At 36.7% G+C, this 23,462-nt stretch overlaps 2 protein-coding genes across 3 annotated transcripts in view; both read right to left on the bottom strand.

Annotated features, from left to right (window-relative positions):
- LOC137399229 (autophagy-related protein 2 homolog A-like) overlaps positions 1 to 8,189 on the bottom strand; it is a 67,090-nt gene extending 58,901 nt beyond the window's left edge. Inside the window, exons 1-8 of one of the 2 annotated variants that reach the window (XM_068085242.1) lie at positions 7,904 to 8,189; positions 7,428 to 7,602; positions 7,206 to 7,343; positions 6,876 to 6,978; positions 6,384 to 6,561; positions 5,883 to 6,072; positions 4,840 to 4,944; positions 3,999 to 4,166 (exon numbers count right to left, since the gene is read on the bottom strand). In XM_068085242.1, coding sequence (XP_067941343.1) covers positions 3,999 to 4,166; positions 4,840 to 4,944; positions 5,883 to 6,072; positions 6,384 to 6,561; positions 6,876 to 6,978; positions 7,206 to 7,343; positions 7,428 to 7,602; positions 7,904 to 8,074 — 1,228 coding nt within the window. In that variant the 5' untranslated portion in view covers positions 8,075 to 8,189. The remainder of the gene's footprint in view (positions 1 to 3,998; positions 4,167 to 4,839; positions 4,945 to 5,882; positions 6,073 to 6,383; positions 6,562 to 6,875; positions 6,979 to 7,205; positions 7,344 to 7,427; positions 7,603 to 7,903) is intronic. The other variant, XM_068085243.1, reaches the window with a different exon arrangement.
- Positions 8,190 to 8,541: 352 nt separating this feature from the next.
- LOC137401167 (uncharacterized) lies at positions 8,542 to 23,024 on the bottom strand. The gene is made up of 9 exons (XM_068087548.1): positions 23,018 to 23,024; positions 18,399 to 18,594; positions 18,133 to 18,236; positions 14,178 to 14,281; positions 12,523 to 12,687; positions 11,838 to 11,961; positions 11,532 to 11,650; positions 9,708 to 9,786; positions 8,542 to 9,122 (listed from the first exon to the last, which is right to left on the bottom strand). The coding sequence occupies exons 1-9, from the start codon at positions 23,022 to 23,024 to the stop codon at positions 8,983 to 8,985; spliced, it is 1,038 nt and encodes a 345-aa protein (XP_067943649.1). The 3' UTR covers positions 8,542 to 8,982.
- Between the last annotated feature and the right edge of the window lie 438 nt (positions 23,025 to 23,462).

Here is a 23,462-nt window from a genome sequence, read left to right as displayed (position 1 = left end):
CACTTGAGGATGACCAAGATGTAAGCCAGATAATGTACCATGTGAGCCACTGAGTACGCCATGTGAGACAACAAGTGTACCGCGTGACCCATTGAGTGTGCCATGTGAGCCACTGAGTGTGCCATGTGAGACAATGAGTGTGCCATGTGAGACAATGAGTGTACCACATGAGCCATTATGTGCGCGTCATGTGAGCCACTGAGTTTGTCAAATGAGAAAAAATTTGTTAAGGGACAGCATCTGGTTTATCATGAGTGGGAGTATGCTAGTTGCCTTCTCCACGTGAGAAAAGGAAAGCAGTATATGCAGCTGCTGTTTAGTTCATGAAGCAATTTGGTTAACACTTTGAAGCCTAATTTTGTACATACAAGCAAGACCACTGACCACTGACTGTATTAAAACCTTTTCATCGACTGGAAAGTATTTAAGATAGCACAAGTCCTTCTGAACTGAATATTATATTAAAGCATCAAGCTTGCAGAACTCACTGAAACAAAAATAAATCAAATATAGGACATAGTTTTTTCACTCCCTTTCAAAGAAAGGATGTTTTAGAAGTAATTGAAGAAACATAATGATTGCAGTACACTAAGTTTGATAGAGTGTTTATACTTGCTATGAATGGAAAAACAGATAGTTGTAGTGTACAGCTCTTTTCGCTGAGATGAAGAGTCTTTCTAACTTTGTATCCTTTGTTAAATTAAAATGGTCAATCGATGTGTCATTGGAAACTAATGTTTTGTCAGCCATTTTTCATTTCTTGGTCAGTAAGAAGTGCTCTCGGTTTGTCGGCAATATCTCAAGAACTAATCGTGCAATCAACTTGAAACTTCGGTATTGATCTAAGAATGTATAACGCACAAAACTACCAAACTTCCATAAACTTACGTAAACCATAAGCGCTCAAAAACAAGGCGCAACTACACGGTCGAGTTTACCCAGGAACAGGATCAACTGGAAGAACGACTCTCCAAATTAACTTGGGTCAACACTTCAAAGTCTTAACCGCTGGTTGATATTTACTTGTAATCAACAAGTCTATTCATCATTCTACTCTGACACTCATGTTCAACAACACTCTTATGCTACTCGTTATTCTTCTTATGCCTTACCTTAAGTCTACATCTACAGCTGGACATCGACAGGTAACTTACCAGTTGTCCAGTATTTGGAATGACTTACCAATATCGATCAGGTACATTGAAAATTCAAATAGTTTTAGGATTGCTTTAAAGAGGCATCTGCTTGACTCATTGGGATGGCTTTAGGTATTAATATGTGAACATTTTTACATTAAGAAAATTGTTCACCCGGGCCCTGCACCTTGATTAGCCCTGCTACTGTGCACGTGGGCCTTCATCACTCCCTATTGTATTATGATTGCTTATTCATACATGTATATTTATTTAGTTTATGTTTTTGTGTGCATCTGTTTTTATGATGAAAATAAACTAACATAACATCACTAGAGTATAAAAAATTTTGCTAGCAGATGGAAATATGAACAATATCGACGCTGTGCTATCAATATAGAGAACACATGTAGGGGTATCAACCAGCAAGGCCTACCGACTACAATAAGAATAACTCTATGACTTTCATGTGGCTCACTTCATATATTCTAGAGACTCCCACTTTGTAAGAGTTTCCTAATTAGCCAGGGATCAACTAAAGTGCCTGGGAAAAACATAGTACGGCTCAGAGATAAGCGATGTATAGGGAAAAACGAGTTATCAGTAAGATTCCGTCTGCAACTAGCAGTCTACTGACTATGGTCAATACTATCCAGTTATGTCATGCCTACGAGGGGTTCTATTATAATCATTGACTTTACAGCAGGTCCATAATCATGAATGGATTCAAATGTGAATATTATTATCATTGTATGAAGTAATAGTAAAAAGCTATTCCATATTATGAGACTCATGATGCAACAGGGGTTTAAATGGCAAAAATTTAGTATTTCACTTCAAAGCTACGTGTAGTATCTAGAACAAATAGAGCAAGTATAACATACTTGTTATATTGTCCACCAAATGCTTACAAGGCAACTAGCCATGTGCTAGTATGATGTGCATGAAAGGTAAAATAAGCTGGAAAAGCAAGAAAAAGCCACAAATAGCAAAGTTGCTCATCTCACAAATGAAGATGCTTATTCTTTAGTTGGAACAACTAATTTTTAAATTTAATGTCAACTCTGATAAAAAACAGCAACGCGTGTGACTTTCTGTATGCGCATTCAGCCTTTTTTATCAGCTTCTGATGAAGCACACCGGAGGACTATTAAGCGAATCCATGAGTGTTGACACGGAAGCTGATGGCAACAGTAAATGCTAGTATATTCATGCGCACTAGGAGAGCTCGATATTTAGACTACCATTTTTTGAAATTTGCAAAATCATTTTAAATAAAATAAAACCCAAAGCACATCAAAACAAAGTATTTCATTTACAATAATAATTCAGTCGCTCTAAAATATTAGAACAAAATGTCTCAAAAGTAAAACTATGACAAATAACGATAAATTTATTAAAAGCACAACAATAAAAATGAGTTAAAGTGTTAAAGACAAAAGACTCCGCCTGTCTATGAAGTCTGAAGCGTGTGATTTTCGTAGTGGTCATTGTGAGGCTGATGCTAGTACTAATGTTTTCTAATGCTCTTGTCATCCAGTCTGCTTCTGCCTTTGATAAAAGCAACACTCCTAGACTAGAGTGAGTCACTAATAGCGAGCAAAGTTAAACCATAACTGTCACGAACAACTTTTATCGTATTTTCTAGGTAAATCAGACACGCTGATTCCGATTTTGTACTCAAAATAAAGATTAGTCCACTAACCTTCAAAGTCATTTAAGCTTTTTTAAAGCGTTTCAATATCCGTTTCAAAAACAACACAATCGGCATTACAAGCTCCGCCCATAAATATGTGACGAAACCTAGCTTTTTCAGAAACGGAAGTTGGGAATGTTTAGTCCGATTTAGAATAATAGAGATGGGTGTCTTAAAATCCATTATTATCTAAATCCAGCCTGTAAAATAGTTTCAGTTTTTTATGAAACGGATATAAACTATTTAAAATTGCTCGCAGCTTGTTACATGACGTTTAAATGGGCTGGACGCCGAGAAAAATGAGCTCAAAAAGCGCGGTTTTATCACGAGCTAGCGTTGTTATTGCGCTTTTTAAATATGCAATGCTAAATAGCTTATCTACCTTTCAGAAAAGACTGATATTATTTTTAAGGCTGAATTTAGATATTAATGGATTTTAAAACACCCATCTCTATTATTCTAAATCGGTCTAAACATCCCTACGTAACTTCTGTTCCTAAAAAGCTAGGTTATGTCAAGTATTTATGGGCGGAGCTTGTTATGCCGATCGTGTTGTTTTCGAGACCGATATTAAAACGCTATAAAAAGTTCTTCATTACTCTGAAAGTTAGTGGCCTAATCTTTATTTTGATTACAAAATCGGAATCAGCATGTCTGATTTACCTAGTAAGTATGATAAAAGTTGTTCGTGGCAGTTATGGTTTAAGCTGTCTAGTTTCTGCATTGACCTAAATTTGTAATTGACCTAGTTAACATAGGTATTGAGAGATCTATACAACTACTAAGTTTCCATACAGTGATAGTGTAGAGACACCAGTGGGTCGACAGGCAGAACATGTTTTTATAAGGCGCAACAATAGAACAATGGTTGTGCGACGCCTTATGTCAAGCATGTATTTTTAAGAGGTCAAGGACAAAACAAACCATGAATGATCAGAAGAAAAAAACTATGCGTACACACAAGTGTGACGCTGTTGGTCGCTAAGATCGTTTCCATGGCACAAAGATTGTACATCGCACGGGTGTTCCGCTTTCAAACAGCGGCAGTAAATAACAACCTAATGAGAGCGACACGACAGTTTCCGTTAGTTTCATTTCTGAAACTTACCGAAATTAAAAATTATTTTTATTGTTAGTTAGTTTGTTAGCACTAAGAACTATGAGCTCACCAATCTCTCCTAGCTTGAGTTCCTCCAAGTCGAGTTGGTCAACAGACAAGAGACGAGATGGGATGTGAAAGTCTGCATCACCGCCCCACTGTTTACTGTATGTATTCTGGTACGGTGGCTCATAGGAGTCAGCTGTTACATCTACACGCTGCTCAGAAGTACTTTTCACTGTATAACAATAAACTCTTATTAGAAAGTAAACCTATCATTTGCCTTTGTATGTCTGACCAATCAATGATAAGTAGACGTCAGCAAGCCATGAAAGTGACAATTAGAAGAGAAAAAGATAAAAACAGTCTATAATTGAAACATTTATGACTCAAATAAAATTTACATAAAATTTTTCTCCTTCACAAATAATTTTCCCAGAGTCTTAGTGAAGCCTTTTATATTTTAATAAAAATTTGGAGCGTAAATGGTGTCTAAATTTTATCAAGCTCATTCTTGCTTTCAAGTATTTTTACTATCAATGAATGTTTCAATCGATCGGGCAACCATTTGGCACATTCAGACTAAGAAGTAATAATCCAATGTATGACTACACTACAGGTGCAGAAAAGGAGGACTGCAGATGTAGCCGAGAAACCTGAGTGACAACTACCAAGCAATCGCAGAGTGTTTTGATAACGACTGAAACCTCATCCATAATATGAGAAGGCGCTCAAGCAAACAGACATAGTTTGCTTAAAGTGGCCAGACATTGATATATAAATATGACTAATGAATATAACTTGTCACCAGAGTTCTCAAAAATAGTCTACTGCAACATCTGGGCATCATCAATGGGTCGTCATCATAGTACACCCACTAAATGCTGCAAGTAGGTTAGTCCTTAGCCTACCTGAGTCGGAAGCAGCATTAACAAGGTCAGACAGCAGATGCACCTGGCTCGGAGAAAGAAAGACTCCAAGGCTATTTAACTGTACATCCACCTTCATTTTAGGACCTACAAAACACATGCAGGAGTTTAACACAGTTCAATAAGTGTGGAAAGCTAAACTGTCAATGAAAGCTGTGAATGTAAAAAAACTTCTTGCATGACAAGTTTATGGAGATCATACCACTGCTTTGCAACCCTTCAAAACTTTCGCAACAAGCAATTTTCTACGCACACTGCTTTGCAATTAAGCAATCTCTGGTTTTAATCGACGTTATTGGCTGGACCTTGATTAATTTGCTATGATTGTTTTTCAGTTTTCAACTGTATGTGACATTTGATGTTAAAAAGATAATTCCGAAAAACACAGCCTTGGTATTTATAATGGAGTCCCTTAGATATCCTTCAAGTGATATTTATTGTCTCTTAAAAGCTTCGGCTATAATAAATGTATTGCTAAGTATACAACGTAATGGTGAGTATCCAGTAACAGCGTAGTGGCACACCATCGTATGGCACTGTAATGCCATCATGAAAACAGTCATGTCGCTATCGTTCAGTCATGATTTAGTGTCGATGTTTGGAAACGAAACACCTACGTGATGAGCATTAAAAACGGCCTTAGCGACCAACAGCGTTGTACTTGTGCATGCACATAGGTCTTGCTTTCCTTGTTGCTGCATAGATTCATTTGTCCTTTACCTCTTAAAGGTACAACCCTGACATAAGGAGCTGCACAACCATCACTCTACTATAACACCCTATGGAATCATAATCTGCTTGTCGGCCCAGCGAAGCGGTTTGGCACTGGTGCACCCATGTAACGCTACACTGTCACTGTATGGAAACTTACTAATTATCACCAGTCAGGAGAGCTTCCAGCCCACCCTCCGAATGGTGAATGCATAGAAGCCCATTGCTGACTATTTCGGTTTTGTATAGCACAACACAACAAACAGTTCATAAAACATGAGAAACAATTGACCAGATGCAACTGTCAATTTTACCTGGAGCGCTGTCTTCATTTTTGATTGATATTTTAGTTTTGAGCTCTCCGATGACTGAGAGAAATTTAATAGGCTTAGAATTAAGACAGCTCTTTTCTTGTGGAAGACCTTCAGCACCAGAAGAAGCAGAAACATAGCTCGGTTGTCGGAGAATCGGACTTATCTGGGATTGTGATGACAATGCTGAGCTCTACAACAAAGAAACTTGTCCGTATACAGTGAACAAAGATATGACCTCATTTAAACTCTTAACAGTTATGCAACGGCGAAAGCTCTTTGTTAGAAGGCTATTACTAACCTAGAAGTAAGCGCTACAAAATTGCTTCAAATAAAACCAGCTGATCACCATAAGATAACCAGTAAGTGCAACTAGCTGCGGAAGTACTAGCATCGACGGAATGGCACTCAATGACTGTGATGAGCTTAGGATTTCTCAAAACTATTCTTACCTAAATGAATACGCAAATTTGACAAACCCTAGTTAGTGTACCAGTTACTTACAAATATGTCGGAGGAGAGCGTCGAGTATTTTTCACTCTGAGAACTCGCGCCTCGATGGCAGGGTAGGAATGTGTCGGTGTACATGGTCAGGCCTTCACTAATGTTGATATTCTTGACAGAGTTTGCGGGTAGGTCTGTTGATCCTCCATCCGCTGTCGAGTCATCAGAGAACTCTAGTCTAAAAGAGCGATTAACATTTCATCCCGGCCAAAATTAAGTTTCAAGTGAAAAAGTCTTTACTATAATAAGAGACGTGTCGGTCCGTCCATAGCCACAGTCAGATGTTGGGAAAAAATATTGGATTCAAACTCAACAATTGCTTAACTGCCAGACACGCTACCATCTGCATTTTCTACCACCATCAATTTGCAGCACCCAACCACCTTGCTGCATTCCAGAAGAATTATGCACATAGCTATTACATCTGATGATTTCTCACGGCCCACCAGGCTGCCGGGGCACTAGTGGATATAATGTGAAATAAACACTAACCTTCCAATATGTAGTTCAACAGCTTGTCCTTGATCAGTCCCAACAGGACAATTCTCAATGCGCAGTATTGTGTTTCGTAAGGTCAATCGTACTCGGGATATAACTACATAAAAGTACATGTTAACATCAGACAGATTCTGAATGCATTTTAAAACCTACACATACATATTTTACAGTGAAAATCTAATATATATACACTAGATATAATTCTAGAAACACTAGACGAGTAGCTGTCATCAGTGCCTGTTTCACGATATCACAGCTATTCCTCTTACTATTAAGATACCAAAGGATTGAAAAAGAATTACTTGTCAACAGGAACACACTTACCGGATTCAATGGTTTTGGTCGCATTCTTCAAACCATCTGGAGTAGATCTGACATCCTTATCATCTTTAAGACATTCTTCGGCCATTTGCATTGACGCTGACATCTGTGACTGCGACAGCCATGATGGATCAAACTCTCCTATACAAAAGAGCGTAAAATTTATGAAAAACCTTATCATAACTTTGGTGGCAGGTTACAAAATCTGACTTGATAAGAAGTTACCTGGATTTGGAGTTTCACAAGGTGAATATTGGAATGATGCTTCAAGCCCATCAATTTCGAGATGTGTGTCATCGTTAATCAAGGATTTCCATGGCACAGACACCGTAATACTTCCAATAAAACCTTCCACCAAATGAAGAGGTATACTGGCTTTGGCCAATGCCTTGTTTACCGCCTAAAAAACTATAATTTGTTTTAAATCTGCAAGAAATATTGGGGCTCTCATGAAACCCTCATATTGGGGCATAAAACCCTAATGAAGGTCAACCTGGTTTGAGAAAACAATGCTTTAAGACATATTGCATTACCTTGGCATAAAAGTAATTATTATGAATACTTTAAAATAACCGTTATGTGAGCAGTTGACGCATTTTATTTAGACCACACCTAAGTTCATCACTGTACTAAAATAAAGTTCGCGAGCTGGCATCAGAAGTTTATGGTGTAAACCTATAGTAACGTCCACGATGACTAACCTGCACATTAAAATTGAGACTATGAATAATGCCAGTTCCATTGTATATATCCAGTGTAAGTTGGTCTATCGATACATCGTCTAACAGATACTCTCCCAGCAAGGACTGCAAAGCGTATCGACAAAGTCGCTTTTTTATTCCATCAGCAAACGAATTATAGTACCATGCCATACTTTATTTGATTTAACAAAAGTTTTCCCTATAAAGTCTACGTCATCGTCACACAAACTGTGAGTGCTAAGTAAATGAAGCCGTGGAGCAAAATGCGCTCATAAATTTAATGTGTTTATCACGATGGTTTACCCAGCTGTCTTTGTTTACACTTACAGGATCAGCCTGTGTTTCAACAATACACGACGCACAAGTATGAAGGCTCCACTGTCATAGAAGTAAACTTCAAAACATTCGGAGAGGGTTTTACGCTGCGCCAGTTTCGTTTCTATTCACGAGAAGTGACAACTCTAGCTATATCTACACGCGCTTGCTTTATTATGGACGGTTACAGATGCTGTACGTCGACTGCTCACCAGGTATTTAAACATGACATTTTTATCTAATCAATCTTGATAAAGTGTAAGTTCTTACCTCCCCTATGTCCTTACTGCTGTGTGTTCAACCAGTTGAGAGGCCTTTACATAATAAATGCAATTATATGTATATTGAATAAAAATGTGAAGTAATAATCAAATTGTATAACACAAGCTGCTAAATACATGTAATATAGCCTGACTGCAATACCAAAATGTCATAGACACCTAGCAACAATAACATAAAAAGGTATTAGAGAAATCTTTTCTTGTTCAAAAAAACTTGATGAACAGAACTTGATGTCAGTTGGTTTCATTGATCTCTACGAATTGATCTCTACAAAATACAAAGCAGTAGGTATGTTTTACTGCCAGTCTTGTATGTTTTGCTGCCAGGCGATAAACCACAAAGTGGAATGTGCTTTTCATGTATCTTGGATGTTAAAATTATATTGAATTGAAATTCCTGAAACACTGTTGCTCCTTTAAAATTCCACACTTCTTCAGGTGCTTTCTACTACTGCGAAGCAATTCCAGTCCTGGACAATCACTTCAATTCCCACCGACTTCATCCATAACTTCTTCCTCATCATCTTCGTTATCATCTAGTAACTGAGATCGTTCGGTAACTTGAAGCAGGAAACTTTCAAATGATGGTTTGCACTCAACTTTTCCTCCGAGTACAACAGGCCCTTAAATTGATAAAGACAAATATGTAATTATTGCAACTTCCACTAAGCACGTCCTCACATTCATCTAGATTAAGAAATAACAACATAAATCCAACTGTGTGTCAAGGGTCAGCAAGAGTCGGCAGGGACCAAAAAGTTGACTACTAGGCCATTTCGAAGAGACAAGAAGGCGAACTAGGCCAGATAAAACAAGGTTTCAAAGAAAAGACAACTTTATTAAAATATACGGCCCGATCAATTGGAAACGTGTTTCTTCGAGATAGAAACAACATCAGGATGGACTGAGAAAGCGTCTAAGAACAGATTGCATTAGGAGCGCTCGTCTTTGAGTTGAGATTGCAGTTGTTATTACAAAATTTTATTCTCGAAAAGTTCTGCTTAGTAGGAATAGTTGCTGCCAAACATTGTGATCACACGTTTGGCATGGGCCAACAATAATAATAGAAACGGCTACAAGTCAGTTAGGCCGGATGCTGTTCAAAGATCAAGGAGAAGTTAGCTCGGACTGAAATACTCGCTAGGCTGTATCCGGAGTTTACCGATCCCTGCTGTAAATGACACTTTGATTGAATAACTACTGCTAACCTTTGGTAGACCTGATGCCATTCAAATGTTCCCTCCATGTGTTCCAATTTTCCTCAAGATTGTCCATAGGCATATTTAACTAAAATAAAACATCATCCGCTTATTTACTGACCAACAAAAATAGTTTAAAATACGTAAATACCGTTGATCCTTACCAGTTTACAAGCAAGAAACTATAGAAGCAAGTTCCTAATATGAATTAATTTTACCCACAACACCACTGTTGACGTTGACTTTTAGTCAGCATGATGTATTGATAGTTTATCAAAGATTAAAAGGCTCTAGTACAAAAGTTATCTATCCTTGGTTTTACTAGAGAACTACAGTAATCTTCGATTCCTCACAGCTAACCTTTACGATATCGGTATTTTGTAAGGTAAAAAATATTCATTAAAATATTACAAAACCAATAAAACAGTAAAAAAAACATATATAAATCTCTCTTATATTCTGAACCAGTGAAATCTCTCTGCGAGCATCACTGTGCTAGCATCCGTGAAAGTTAGCAATTTTTTGTTATGTTTTACGAAGTGTTAAAGTGGAACATGCTTGTGACGCCCTACTTCATGCTTCTAAAAGCCTATGACTCTCTAAATTGTTTAATGAACCTAAAAAAGAAGGAAAACGCTTACGATTAATGAAAAAGTGACATGTTTCCACTTATCGCAGGAGCCAGTCCCGATCAACCTTGAAAAGTGAGAGATTACTGTACTTAGTACTCTGAACCCATTTCATGACTATCAATGATGTCATGTATATTTGTAACTACTACATTGAGATAGTCAACTCCTATCAGATCACCCTTTTCCAATTTAAAAATTTTCACAACTAGCAATATATCATGCGACAAAATTTACTCCAGGTGCAGCCTATGTTTCCATCCAACTGAGAGTTGATAATAGCAAGACAAATTACTGTTCATCAACTTGATGCATTCTTAAAAGGTTGAAACTCTATCGAATAATTGTGTATGTTCAATAACATGATTACTTGAGTCAATGGCTTTCATGAAACAAATGTGCCACTACACTGCAAGACTTTGGGTAGCGGTAACTGGGCTGGATGGTTCAACGTGTTCTTGATGGTTAAAACATGTTCTAAAACATGGCTAAACATGTTCTTGATGGTTTATCTTCAAGTGTGTTGACATTCTATAAATATAAAGCTCAGCGTTTGTCATCCGTCTGTCCAGTTATAGCAATAGTTTTACGAATGAAGAACATGCTTCGCATTGGAAGTGAACACGGAACCTCCAGTTTAACAAACAGGCGCATCACACTACCCACCCAACAGGCAATACTACTGAACAATTGCGCACATCATACTTATTACACCTGCCAATCTTCAATGCTGATTGGTTAAAATAGTTTCAGCTAGCACGCTTGAAGATCATGATTGCGTGAGAGATCATGGCACAATCTTTTCTCCTAACACTAGCTTCAGAGGGATGGACACAGCTCTTATTATAGTAAAGTTACTATCTTGAGTTACTCAAATCCATTGGGTAAAGAAGCTTAGTCAATTAAAAATAAGTTTTTCATGCAAAAACTATTTATTACCCGTGCAATGCTGGGCATTTAACTAGTGTTTTTATATATGGAGCCTGAACAAAATGGCATTTAACATTAAAATAAATAAAACATACTACAAACAGTGCAAATTCTATAAGTAAATATGGCAATGCAACAACAGCACAAATACAGATAAAAGAATTAGAAAAAACCTAAAATATATGAAAAAATGAGTGATTGAGGTGAGGGAAACGAAGAGAACAAGTTTGTCTTCGTCTGTGTAATGTGAGATAAACGGTATTGGGATACTTACTCGACCAATAGGAGCGTATAGCTTGCTGACCATGGGGTCATCTTTAATATTAGTTGTCTGGTACGGTATGCCATAGGTATACAGATGCGCCATAGTGTCCATGTCATATCCAGTACTCACTAACAACAGTAACACAGGCTAAAAATAGCGTGAAACACTTTGCCATCAGCCATTCCATTTTTGTTTTCTTTAGCAAATACAACCTAAACTTTTGTTCCCGTACAACCACTACTATACTGCTTGTCCAGTTCCCTCTGAGTATAGCTTACATTCAACAACAAGGACCATCTTGTGTCATTTACTTACAAAGCTTTTTGCTGGGAAAAAGTGGCAGGTTATCTTTAATAGTGAGTAGTTGCTGGAGAATATCTGCTGTCGCTATGACGACCTCAATACCCTCTTCCTCTAATACTATCTCATCTCTTTTTATCTGCAGGAGACACATAAAGGCAGCTAGGATTAGATCTAGAGCGATGACCAACTCGAATGCAGCCAGTGAGACATTTTGTTTATTACACTGGATTGTTTCTAAACTGTAACCTAATACATATAGAGAATTATTTATGCGACACACTCTGCTTATCAAATATTATCATATATTTTAAATATAAAAGTACAAAAAATGAAAACAGTTACCAATATCAGAAACTTAATTCATGACACTGGCCACACTAACGGACTTCAGCGTGAGTCAAAGTAGTCGTGGCGCAACATGTTATTGACAATGAATTGGCACAAAGTTTCAGTAGATTTCATCAGAAAGTATCAGTATTTTTCTATCATTCTTTTATGTTTGAGGTGATTTGAATGCCAGGATTTTCCAAGATTAAAATCAAAAAAGTTTGATTGCGATTAAAATGGTAACGGAAAAATGGTGAATATAAATAAATATCGACACTTTCTGAGAAAATCTACAAAATGTAGTGTAGGTTCATATTTAATGGAGATTAGAGAAAACAAACTATTTACTACAACAAAGTATGAAACTAACCTGGGCTATCAACTGAGTGCTACCAGCCATCTCGACTCCGTGTGACTTGGCCACATCGAGCTCGTCTGGTGATGCCGACAGAGCCAGAATCTTTCTCTTGGGTTTTCCCGTATCAAACCGATGAGGTAGCAGAATATTGCCATTGTAACTATGGGTGAACTTTGTCTGCAACATTACCTTTCGAATTTAAACAACGAGTGGGTTAAGTATTGCAAGAGTTCGGAAGAAGCTAAAAGACTCATAATATGATTCCAGATGATTCTATAGTGGAGTCTGCATAATTAAAAATCAAAGGGACCAAGTCAAATAGTTTTAATTAATCAGTTTGAATTACAAAAATGTGCTATATCTTGTATTTTATATTAAAATAATAACGTACTGTTAATGGTCTATTAAGCCCCGAGAGTTCTCGATGCATCTTATACTTGTACGTGTAGAATTGAATACTGTAATTTTTAACCTAAGAGTTAATAATTTACTCAAGAATAGAAACACTCTTCTTTGAATTCCTTTAATAATATCCACCTTAAACCGGTAAACTTTTGTTTTGTAATTCTGTTTCAATTCTGACGATATGTTCGCAAAAGTAGAAAAACCTTAGAATAAAGCTTGGAACTGCGATTGTTGATTAGCCTTTGATCATTCACTTCTAGATTCAAGATAAATGTTCATTATTGCTCAAGTTTGATGCATAGTCTTAGCATACAATCTTTTTCAGGGAGTCCATTTTCAATTTTTTTTTAAGTTCACAGTTTAAAGATGGCTTTACCAGTAGTGCAACTTGCTCTATCAAGGTCATGTGTTAGCTGCCAATCTGGTGATTGACCTATTAAATTGACGCACCTCTCACAATCACCAAGGAATATATGTCACATCAGTTGTGCTTGATTCTGTGATTGCGACTAATACTAATGTATTCAGCTCCGTTTACTTTTACACTTTTACTAACTTTCAGTTTGAATTAGCCAGAGTTAAATTGAACTAGTCAAACTATTTACAATGGTGAGTGATATAGAGCAGGGCCTAAAAATATACAGGGGCCTAAAAATGGGTTTAAATTAAACAGAAATTCGAATTATCCAGGTCTAATTGATTCAGACCACTGTATAGAAAATGATTAGGACAAATAACAATCAACCTGTCTCTAGATAAAAATTATGAATACAAACGCTATAGGAATACAAATACTATTGAAGTAGAAACACTGTAAAAAGTAAATATTATACAAGTACAAATACTGTATCAGCACAAACAATATGTGAATAAAAGTACTATACAAGTACAGACACCATACAAGTACAAACACTAGGAGTACAAAGACTTGGTGATGCTAGAAATTGTGGATTTTGGAAACTTGACTGATTTATCTTCCAAATAGTAAAAATATCTCAATTTTGCATTTAAGCAAAACCCATCTTCTAGAAGGTTGATTTAATTTCTCAAGCAGACATTGTCTAATGCTGTACATTTTAATAAATTATGGATGCCGACTAGAAACCAACAACAAAACCAAATGCCTAGTCAACATTTGATTTTGGAGGAATAGAGAAATTGAGGTTATGCATGTCATTAAACGGCGGTAAGGCATAGCACTCAAGGTCAGGCTATCAACTACCAGTATATTTAGCTAACACAATTACTTTAAGATTTCTTACCTTTTTAGCTGTCTTCATGCACAGGTCAAGGTTCACATGTACAACACCATCTTCATTATCAAACATGGCAGGACAGCAAGACTGCCTATGCATGGTGATACACTCTACCAGAAGAGGTAATAAACATCAGGCATGTTTGTACTGATACTAGCGTGTACTAATACTAACATGTACTAATACTAACATGTACTAATACTAACATATATACTGATACTGTACCAAGAATTACAGATACTAACAAGTAATGATGTTAACAAGAGCTGATGCCAAGGAAGGCAATATACCATTAGAGCGTATGAAACCTGTACACATCTATGCATGCATATTAACCAAATTAAGGTTATCTCCATGGTTGGGCTTGTCAGCAGGAAAATTTATTGTATTATATGCCTATAATAATCCCATCAATTAACTGAGACTTCAAATCCTATATACCAATCGATGATGATATGGGTTTCTAAACAAAACTATTCGAAAACCTGTATAACAATTTCTAGAATACAATATCTATTAATAAATCTGTCACTGAGTAAATGAGCGTTTCTGAAAACACGCTATGTGTTGCCCCATTTATTGACTGATTTCGTCCGAACTTCACATGCAAATGCTCGGTGTCTTCAACCAGGTCGCAGAAAATATTCAGTTTCTAAGCTCCGTCTGGTCCTTGAGAGCAAGCATCTTAAACATCCACCTGATTAGAAACTCAAGAATGTGCATTCATATGCATAACGGATAATGGACTTAAATGAACGTTCATAATTGTTATCATGAAAGCAGTGTAGTAATTTGCGTTAAAAATCTACATGCATGCTGCAGGCTTTCTAATTAGAAATGAAAGATATCTCGGGCGACACTGCGTTAATCCTAATCATACATATGTTCCAAACAATCACATAAACCAAATGAAACAGTCGCACCAATGTAACTTAGCACTATATTTAGCCCTAATTACTTGGTAAAATTCCCATCGTTAAAATCAGGCCCGTATTCCCTGGGGCGGCTGCCCGGCTGAGCCGCCCCAACTTTTTAGGAACTTTCCGCGGCTAAGTACAGTCAAACTCGGATAACTCGCCCTCGGATAAAATGTAACATTTCATCTCAAACACAAGGTTAACTTGAACGGATTTGTTTGGTCCGTTCCCACGCAATGATAAATTGCTTCAGATTACTCGACCTCAACATCATTTATTCGAAAAGTTATTTGCCCAATGGCTATGGAGACGGTTTTTATCGCTGTAGAATATCACTTTATTCAAAGCCATAGAGACAAACATCAACTTTTAGTAGTTCTTAGGCGTCATTATTATCATCAACAGTGGCAAAACATTCTTGTTAACGACCTTTATAAAGGTTTGCAAAATATCAAGTTTTACCAAACATCCGCTTGGCCATGTCCCATCGAAAGCGTGGCAACTTCCGTACGAACTTAAAATAAAATGGGCAAAATTGATCTTTGTTAAAACGCTCAAAAGAAAAAGATGTCTTTTTTCTGAGCGTTTCAACCATAGAGTTATCTCCCCCTAGAGTGATAACTACCCTAGCGTTTCCGGTGCCATCAAGGAGCGTTTAGGCCACGCCCATTTTTTGTGCTAGTCACTCGTAGTGATTGACAGAACAATAACATCAGCCATAAGAATGATCATTAATTTGCACAGTTAGATAGTAATTATTGCTCATATTAAAGAGATGATGATTATAGCTTATTACTCTAATATATGCTTATTATTTAAAGCAATTCAATACTTACATGACTTGCAAAGACACTGAATAGACAGTGTTAAGTAAGTGAGTTAATGCAATCAGTTACTCATAGATAAGATAGATGGTCATACTGGGGTTGTATTACATTAGTGTGATGGAAAGCTAATTGACTGCTATCAACCATGAGCTGTACTACCCGGCGTTGCCCGAGTAATAAAGAAGTCTTTGGACAGAAAATTTTATTTTTACATATTATAACATACTGTATACAACATTTACCATTCTAACTATTAAACTGTATTCCCTGGTTGCAAAGTGGAACTGTAAATGTTAGCCAACTCGTTATGAACACCTGGGGGGTGGCAGCCCCCAACGGGGTCGGGGCAGCACCCCGAAGCTCTAGACCTTTTAAGCATCAACAATCCTCAAAGTATGCATAAAAGCAATCAATTGTAAGCATCAAAATCTATATAAATATATTGTTTATGGTTCATAGTAGGCAAAACGTTTTCTTTATTCAACAACCAATATAAAACTCATGACACTACAGATTTCTGTAAGGGACATTGACAGAACAAGAGCTATTACTTATTTATTGCAATAGCTCTAGTTCTGTCAATGTGTCGATGACACAAATATTTCATAACTGATTCTGTATCTCTTTCAACATCTTTATATATGTGAAATATTAGAAGATTATTTAGCCGAGCCTGCTCCATGGTGCTCCTCGTCGATGTTTTGATTCGCTTCAATGCAGAAAAGGATCTCTCACTCACTACATTACTGGCAGTCAAAACCAATACTAGATTAGTGAGCCTGGAAATTAGTGAAAATGCAAGTTTGGGGTCTTCACACCCCTTCTCCCAATTAAAAGCAATAAAGTTCAGTTTATAAGTCTTAACAAAGTCTTACAAGATCACTAATTTGGCGAAATCACCACGGAGACATTAGTAGTAGAATGCTAGTAGCTAATAGATTAGTTATTGGAATTTCCAACCGGTCTTGGAATTTCCAACTTGGAAATTCCTTCACAGCCAGTAACAACCATTCTGCAGCGGTGTGAGCAAGTCATTCTCACATTCCTGGACCCTATGTTTTTGACTCAAAAGTGTGTAGTCGCTAAGCTAGAAGCATTGGTGTTCAAAAGCCTGATGGAGGATCAACCAGCCAGGCTTTTTACACACTAATGTGAGCTGGTTGAGATGGAGTTGGAACATAGGCTCCAGCTTGTGAGAATGGTAGCCAGCAAATATCTTGACATCAGGATAAAGCACTACATCACAAAGCACAACAGGCTGATTGTAAAGGGAGGGAAGGGGAAGGAAAGATCAGTTCTCTCACGACTGATAATTTATAAACACCAGTAATATATATATATATATATATATATATATATATATATATATGTATTGGGATGCAGTATCTGAGTATCTACCTACTGATTGCATTAACTCACTTACTTAATACTGTCTATTCAGTGTCTTTGCAAGTCATGTAAATATTGAATTGCTTAAAATAATAAGCATGTATTAGAGTAATAAACTATAATCATCATCTTTTTAGTATGAGCAATAATTACTATCTTAACTGTGCAAATTCATGATCATTCTCATGGCTGATGTTATTGTTCTGTCAATCACTACGAGTGACTAGCACAAAAAAGGGGCGTGGCCTAAACGCTCCTTGTTGGCACCGGAAACGCTCGTGTTGTTGAATGCACAGTTATCACTCTAGGGGGAGATAACTCTATGGTTTCAACTGCGGCCAAGTTTTGCCTATTTTAATTTAAAAACGTATCGTCAGTCACATCACATAAAACAAAACAAATCTCAAAAAATAGAAAAATGTTGACTTTCCGATAAAAAATTTTAAAACTTCACATGAGAGGCCCCGCTGAGGCCCAACATAAGAGAAAACTGAGAGGGGATTACATCGCCTCACTCAACACCCCTAAGTGTTCATAACTATTCGCCTAACATTAGCCGCCCCAACTTGCAACCAGTGAATACAGGCCTGGTTAAAATAAAGCATTTTAGACAACGAGCCGAGTTAGCGCATCAATATTCAATGTTTTCAGCATAATACCAATTATTTTTTCACCGTGATCAACTAAACAAAATCATAAAACATATCTTGTAAAGAATGAAGGATTACCGCATTGCTTGAAAAAGTTCTCAATAGTAAAACTAAAGCTGACTAAAATCAAATTTGAGTAAAATTTGAGCATCAAATAATCATGCCTATTTGATTTTACCTTGTAAAGAATAATGTTTTGGAGGATAGTATTTGCTAACCCAGACATCATCGACCGGCACTTTTGTCCAAAACTTGTCTCCCAATGGTGGATTTATCAGCTTCCTAAAAAAGATAAAACAATATTTGTGAAGTCTAAAAGTAATCTTTTGAAAGACCATAAACACATAATATATGTCACAAGATAACTCAAATATTTACAGATATTGTGTAAGCATAAAAACGCAAGCATCTCAAATAGGTAAATAATTCTACATAACCACTCACTTTTTCTGTGCTATTAGTTTATCCACCTCTTCAGATGTTATAACAACTCTAGTTGGAGCTTGAGCTACTTTTTTGGTTGGGAGTGCTTCACTTCCTGCCATCTTCAACCTTTTGCTTCGGCTGACGCACGGAGTTGTTGATATGGTTCTCCTTAGAGTCTTCAGCATTGTCAAGTACAGCTGGTGATATCCGACAGCTGTTAATATAAAATGTTCACTTACTGAGATTTTTGTCCTGAAATTACTGCCATAAACATCTAGACCTAAACATTTTTCTTGTAAAAAAAACTTGTAAAAGAACAAATAACATCTCCTTAATTTACTAAAGCTTGGGAGAAACTAGACTCAGCAATTCTTATAAATACCTACAATGAAATAACCGTTAATAATATCACTCCAGCTAATTGTCTTTGCTTGCAAATGAGTGTGGACAATTCTTCAAGGTTGCTGGTTGTTTCCACTAGATATCTGAACTGTAACTTCTCCTATGCTACTTTACTGCACCCCTTGATTTTGCATATTGTATTCCCCATCTTATTTTACACCATTTCCACTGATTCAATCTATCTATGTTAGATCCCAGGCACTAGATGTACATGTTCAGACCACATGTTGAATATTTGGCTTAAACATAAGATACATCTGTCAACCAACTGATTCAAACATTAAACCAGTGCAAAAAATAGTCATCATATTTACCGTATATCACATATAAAAGGGAAGGAGCGTATCCCTATTGCCTGTGAAAAGCTCCAACTTGACACACTTGCTGAAGGACGAATGAAAATAAAACACGCATACTTGCGACATATCCTCTTCAGAGAAAAAAACCATAACACATTGTCTGACTCGTATGATGAACTAATACCTCATAGATTTTTTTCACGTCAAACCGCCTAAGGGTGTAAGAGGCGTGTTTCAAATAAATTCTAGTATAAACAATTTTAGGTCAGGTTTCCATAAGCTAGATTTATATTTAGTACCATGTAGTGTATCCATATTTAGTAAATGTAGAGCCCAGTAATCATGCCTAAGTATCTCTTTGCTGTTGTAATTTTGGACTGTATATGCTTAATATCAAATTCTCTTATAGTGTCACTCCTAGGTACCGACTTTCTACTACTTGCTCCAGTACTTTGTCATTCTGGCTGTATACTGGCATAAAAAACTTGGTGAGGCTGTCGAACACTACGATGTTGTTTTTGTTGACATTGAATTTCATCCCCCATCTTGCTGCTCATGTTCCAGATTTAGATAGGTTTCGCTGGAATAATGGAACATCTAGGGTGGATACAACTTCCTGATTGAGAAAAGTATCGACGGCAAACAAAGCTACAGAGCAGTCTATACTTTCTGGCAAGTCGTTCATGAATAGTAATAATAGTTCTGGTCCATGACCAGTTCCTTGTGGAACACCAGATGATACCAAGAACTGATTGAAGTTTGACCTGCCAAGATGGTCTCTACCAAAGTAGCATCAAAAGCAAACTATCAATGATTTATACGAAACGATCTGACTATTATAGCAGCTTCGTACTACGAACCGTCAGAGAGCTGAAATCTGAACTTAATCTCTAACATTGCTTTTAAACATACATATATATATATAAATATATATATATGTGTATTAAATATATATATACAGTCAAACATGGATAATTCGCCCACGGATAGCTCGAACACATGGTTAATTCGAACGGTTTCTTTGGTCCGTTCCCACGTAATGATAAATTGCTATAGATAACTCGAACTCAACACTGTTAACTCGAACTGTTTTTTCCCAACGGCTACCGAAACGGTTGTTATCGCTTTAGAAAATCGATAACAACCGTTATTTCACTTTATTCCAAGCCATAGAGGTAAACCTCATCTTTTCGTAATTCATAAACGTCGTTATTACCACCATCGGCAAAATATTTTTGTCAACGACTTTTTTTAAAGGTTTGGTGAAATTTGATTTATACCAAACATCCGCTTAGCGATCGCCCTTCGGAAGCAAGGTAAAGTGAGGTAATCTTTGCATAAACTTCAAGAAAAATCGGCAAAATTGATTGTGGGCAAAACGGTCAAAAGAAAAAGATGTCTTTTCTTTTGAGCATTTCAACAACGATCAAGTTTTGCCGATGTCAATCTAAAAAACGTCCTGGCAATAACATCACCTCAAACAACAAACCAATCTCAAGTGATAGAAAAATCTCTATACTTTTTGATAAAAACGTTTTAAACTGTACATTAGAAGCACTTAATTTGAAACAAGCCATTTGTGCTTTTGATTTATATTATAGTTTGTATATGTACGTGTATCCACTAATAAATAAGTAAATACATGAACTTGTGACAGTGCTCTGATAACTTGAACGCTCTGATAATTCGAACACTTTCGCTCGGTCCCGTGAAGTTCGAGTTATCCATGTTTGACTGTATATATATACAGGATGATCCATTACGCCCATAGGCAGTACATAGATAGTTACTAAAATGAAAATAAAATGAATAAAAAAAATGTTTTCCTTTTTGGCCTCCCTTTTTCTTACTAAAATGAAACGAGGAATGATCCGTAATTTCCTAAGATGGCATTTGTACCAGTCTATCTAATAAAACTCTAACTCTGTAATAAAATGAGAACTTGAATTGGTCCAAGCGAAAATGAGGAGCGACAGTACCTTTTCTGGTAGAATACGATTTGTTAAAAGAGACATTCTTTATGTCAATGTCATATTGACCAGATTCGACCTTTTCAATAAGATTTTTTCGAACTCATGTTGCCGAGCCTCAGGTGTATCGATAACATGTTCTTTCATACAGCTGGTGACACTTTCAGACTGCCTTAGTCTGAAAATCCATCTAATGGCACACCTTTGGATATTTTCTAGAATATCTATTAAGAAATTATTATATGGCAACCACACCTGACAGGCATATTCAAGAATTGGCCTCATAACTGTTTCGTAAGCAATCAGTTTGGTCGGACAGGAAGTTCCAAAAAGACTTCTTCTCATCAAGCCCAATGTCTTGTTTCTTTTCCTGGCAACTCTTAGATAATATGTTTTCATGCCATTTAAAACTATTTCTATAAAGACGCTCAAGTATCGTACGCTGTTGGCTTGTGGAATAGGAATGCTATTTAGCTCTAAAGTAAAACTGGGAATGTTCTTCCCCACCTCTATATGAATACATTTGATAGGGATAAGTCATGCCCCATTGAACAGATCAGTCATACAGCGCTGCTATGTTATCTTGAAAACCATAAGCCCCGTACTCTGTGATATCCATGCCTAATAAGGTGTCATCTGCATAAAGTCGGCAGAATGCGCTTTTCACAGCCAGGGGAGCCCAAACCTGATCCCTGTGAAACTCAAGTTTGGACAGTAAAAAACTCGAAGCTCATGCCATTAACAGTAAAAAATGAAGTTGGATTCCACATCTCAACTCACTGCACTACATAAATATCTAATCTATAAGCCTTGATTTTACTGACAAGTAGCTGATGAGGCACTTCATCAAAGATCTTGACAAAGTCGAAAAAAATAAGATGAAAAGCCTTTTGCTCGGTTAGAGCCTATTTTGCATGGTGAATAACATCAAGTTTGGCCGTGGTACTGTACCGCCTGCGGAAACCATGTTGACTACTATTTATCAGATTGAAATGGTTTATGTGTTGCAAGATGAAACTAAATATGACATGCTCAATCATTTTAGATATAACAGAAGTGAAACTAATAGGTTTGTATTATTGAGAAGATCTCTTCTCCCGCTCTTAAATATGGGAACGACATTAGCTGTTCGCCAGTCATCAGGAGCGTATCCTTGGTGTAAACAGGCTTGCATCATAAGTGTAAGGCATGGTATGAAATCTTTTATTTCCCTGCCGAATGCTTTCAGGGAGTACTTTGATATATTAGCCGGGCCATGAGCCTTCCGGATGTCCAATGAGTTGATAAGGTTGGCAATTCTTACCTCTGTTATATTATTATTTTTTCAAGTGAGCCATAGGTAGAAAAACAAGGTCGTGGAATCATGTCTGTTTTACACACTCTCGAAAAATAGGTTGCAAAGGCATTGGCAGTATCCTCTGTAGGAGTATTATCTAGGCATGTAGTACTGTAGTATTATTGCGTCCCAGTTTCACTACAAATACTGTTTATTTGGCCTCGTGGTTTATAAATGAAGTTAAAAAGTGGCTTGCTATTTTTCCTTTTTCAAGTTCTTGAGTCACATGACATTCGATGACATTAGACTTAGCATCATTGACGGCAATTTTCACTTGGTTTTTACAGTGTTTCAGGTTATTAGAATTTTCTACTGCTACAGCTAGCACTATTGACCTGTCTACACGTTTAAAACCTCCATCAAAATATCAAACAATACGACTGCTCATTGATGTATTATGAAGCACGCTACTTTTTCCTGCTCTAGTGTGTACTAAAGAAGATGCAAGATGAATGCGCAGTAGTGCTATATATACAATGAATTTGAAATTTTGTGTCTCTTTTGCATAGAAAATCAATAAATACAATTTGCTTAAACATTATAAACAATAAATAACACTTTTATCAATGTATTGTATAAATACTTCAACTATGGTATATAGTTTTATTCAAAATTATAATTAACACTCACATATCATGGGGGCTATCTATCTATCTATCTCTGTAAAATATCTCAAGTGGCCGCTAGGCCTGTAGAAATAAAATGGTGCATTAGGCATAAAAATAAGATCACAAGTAAGCATAGACTTATTTATCTAAGTCTGAAGGATAAAAGTATAAGATCGCTTGGTCTAGTTATAAGAGAATCAGATGTTAAAATTTCATCGCACGGTTAAAAAAAGAGTGTTTCATTGCACTTGTATTGATTGTGTGTCTGATATTGGAGCCTCGAGTAAAATAGGATGAGTTCTTAATTACAAATCTATTAAAATCGACCATTAGGTCTTGGCTTAAAATTTTTTGCAGTGTGCTTTCGTCCTTGATGCGTCTTCTCTCTGCAAGTGTTTGCCATCCCATTTTCACCATTTCTGATGATATACTATCAAATTTTCCTAAATTGTTGGCCCACCTAAAAG

This window comes from Watersipora subatra, chromosome 7, assembly GCF_963576615.1.
Source record: "Watersipora subatra chromosome 7, tzWatSuba1.1, whole genome shotgun sequence".
NCBI classification, from domain to species: Eukaryota; Metazoa; Bryozoa; class Gymnolaemata; order Cheilostomatida; family Watersiporidae; genus Watersipora; species Watersipora subatra.
The sequence above is the reverse complement of the archived record's forward strand: the minus strand, read 5'-3'. Positions and strand labels throughout refer to the sequence as shown.

Coding starts and splice junctions, on each gene's coding strand:
- LOC137401167 (XM_068087548.1), bottom strand. Junction 18,237..18,398: donor AAACTAATAGCACAGAAAAA/GTGAGTGGTTAT, acceptor TATCTTTTTTAG/GAAGCTGATAAATCCACCAT. Junction 12,688..14,177: donor GCATGAAGACAGCTAAAAAG/GTAAGAAATCTT, acceptor GTAATGTTGCAG/ACAAAGTTCACCCATAGTTA.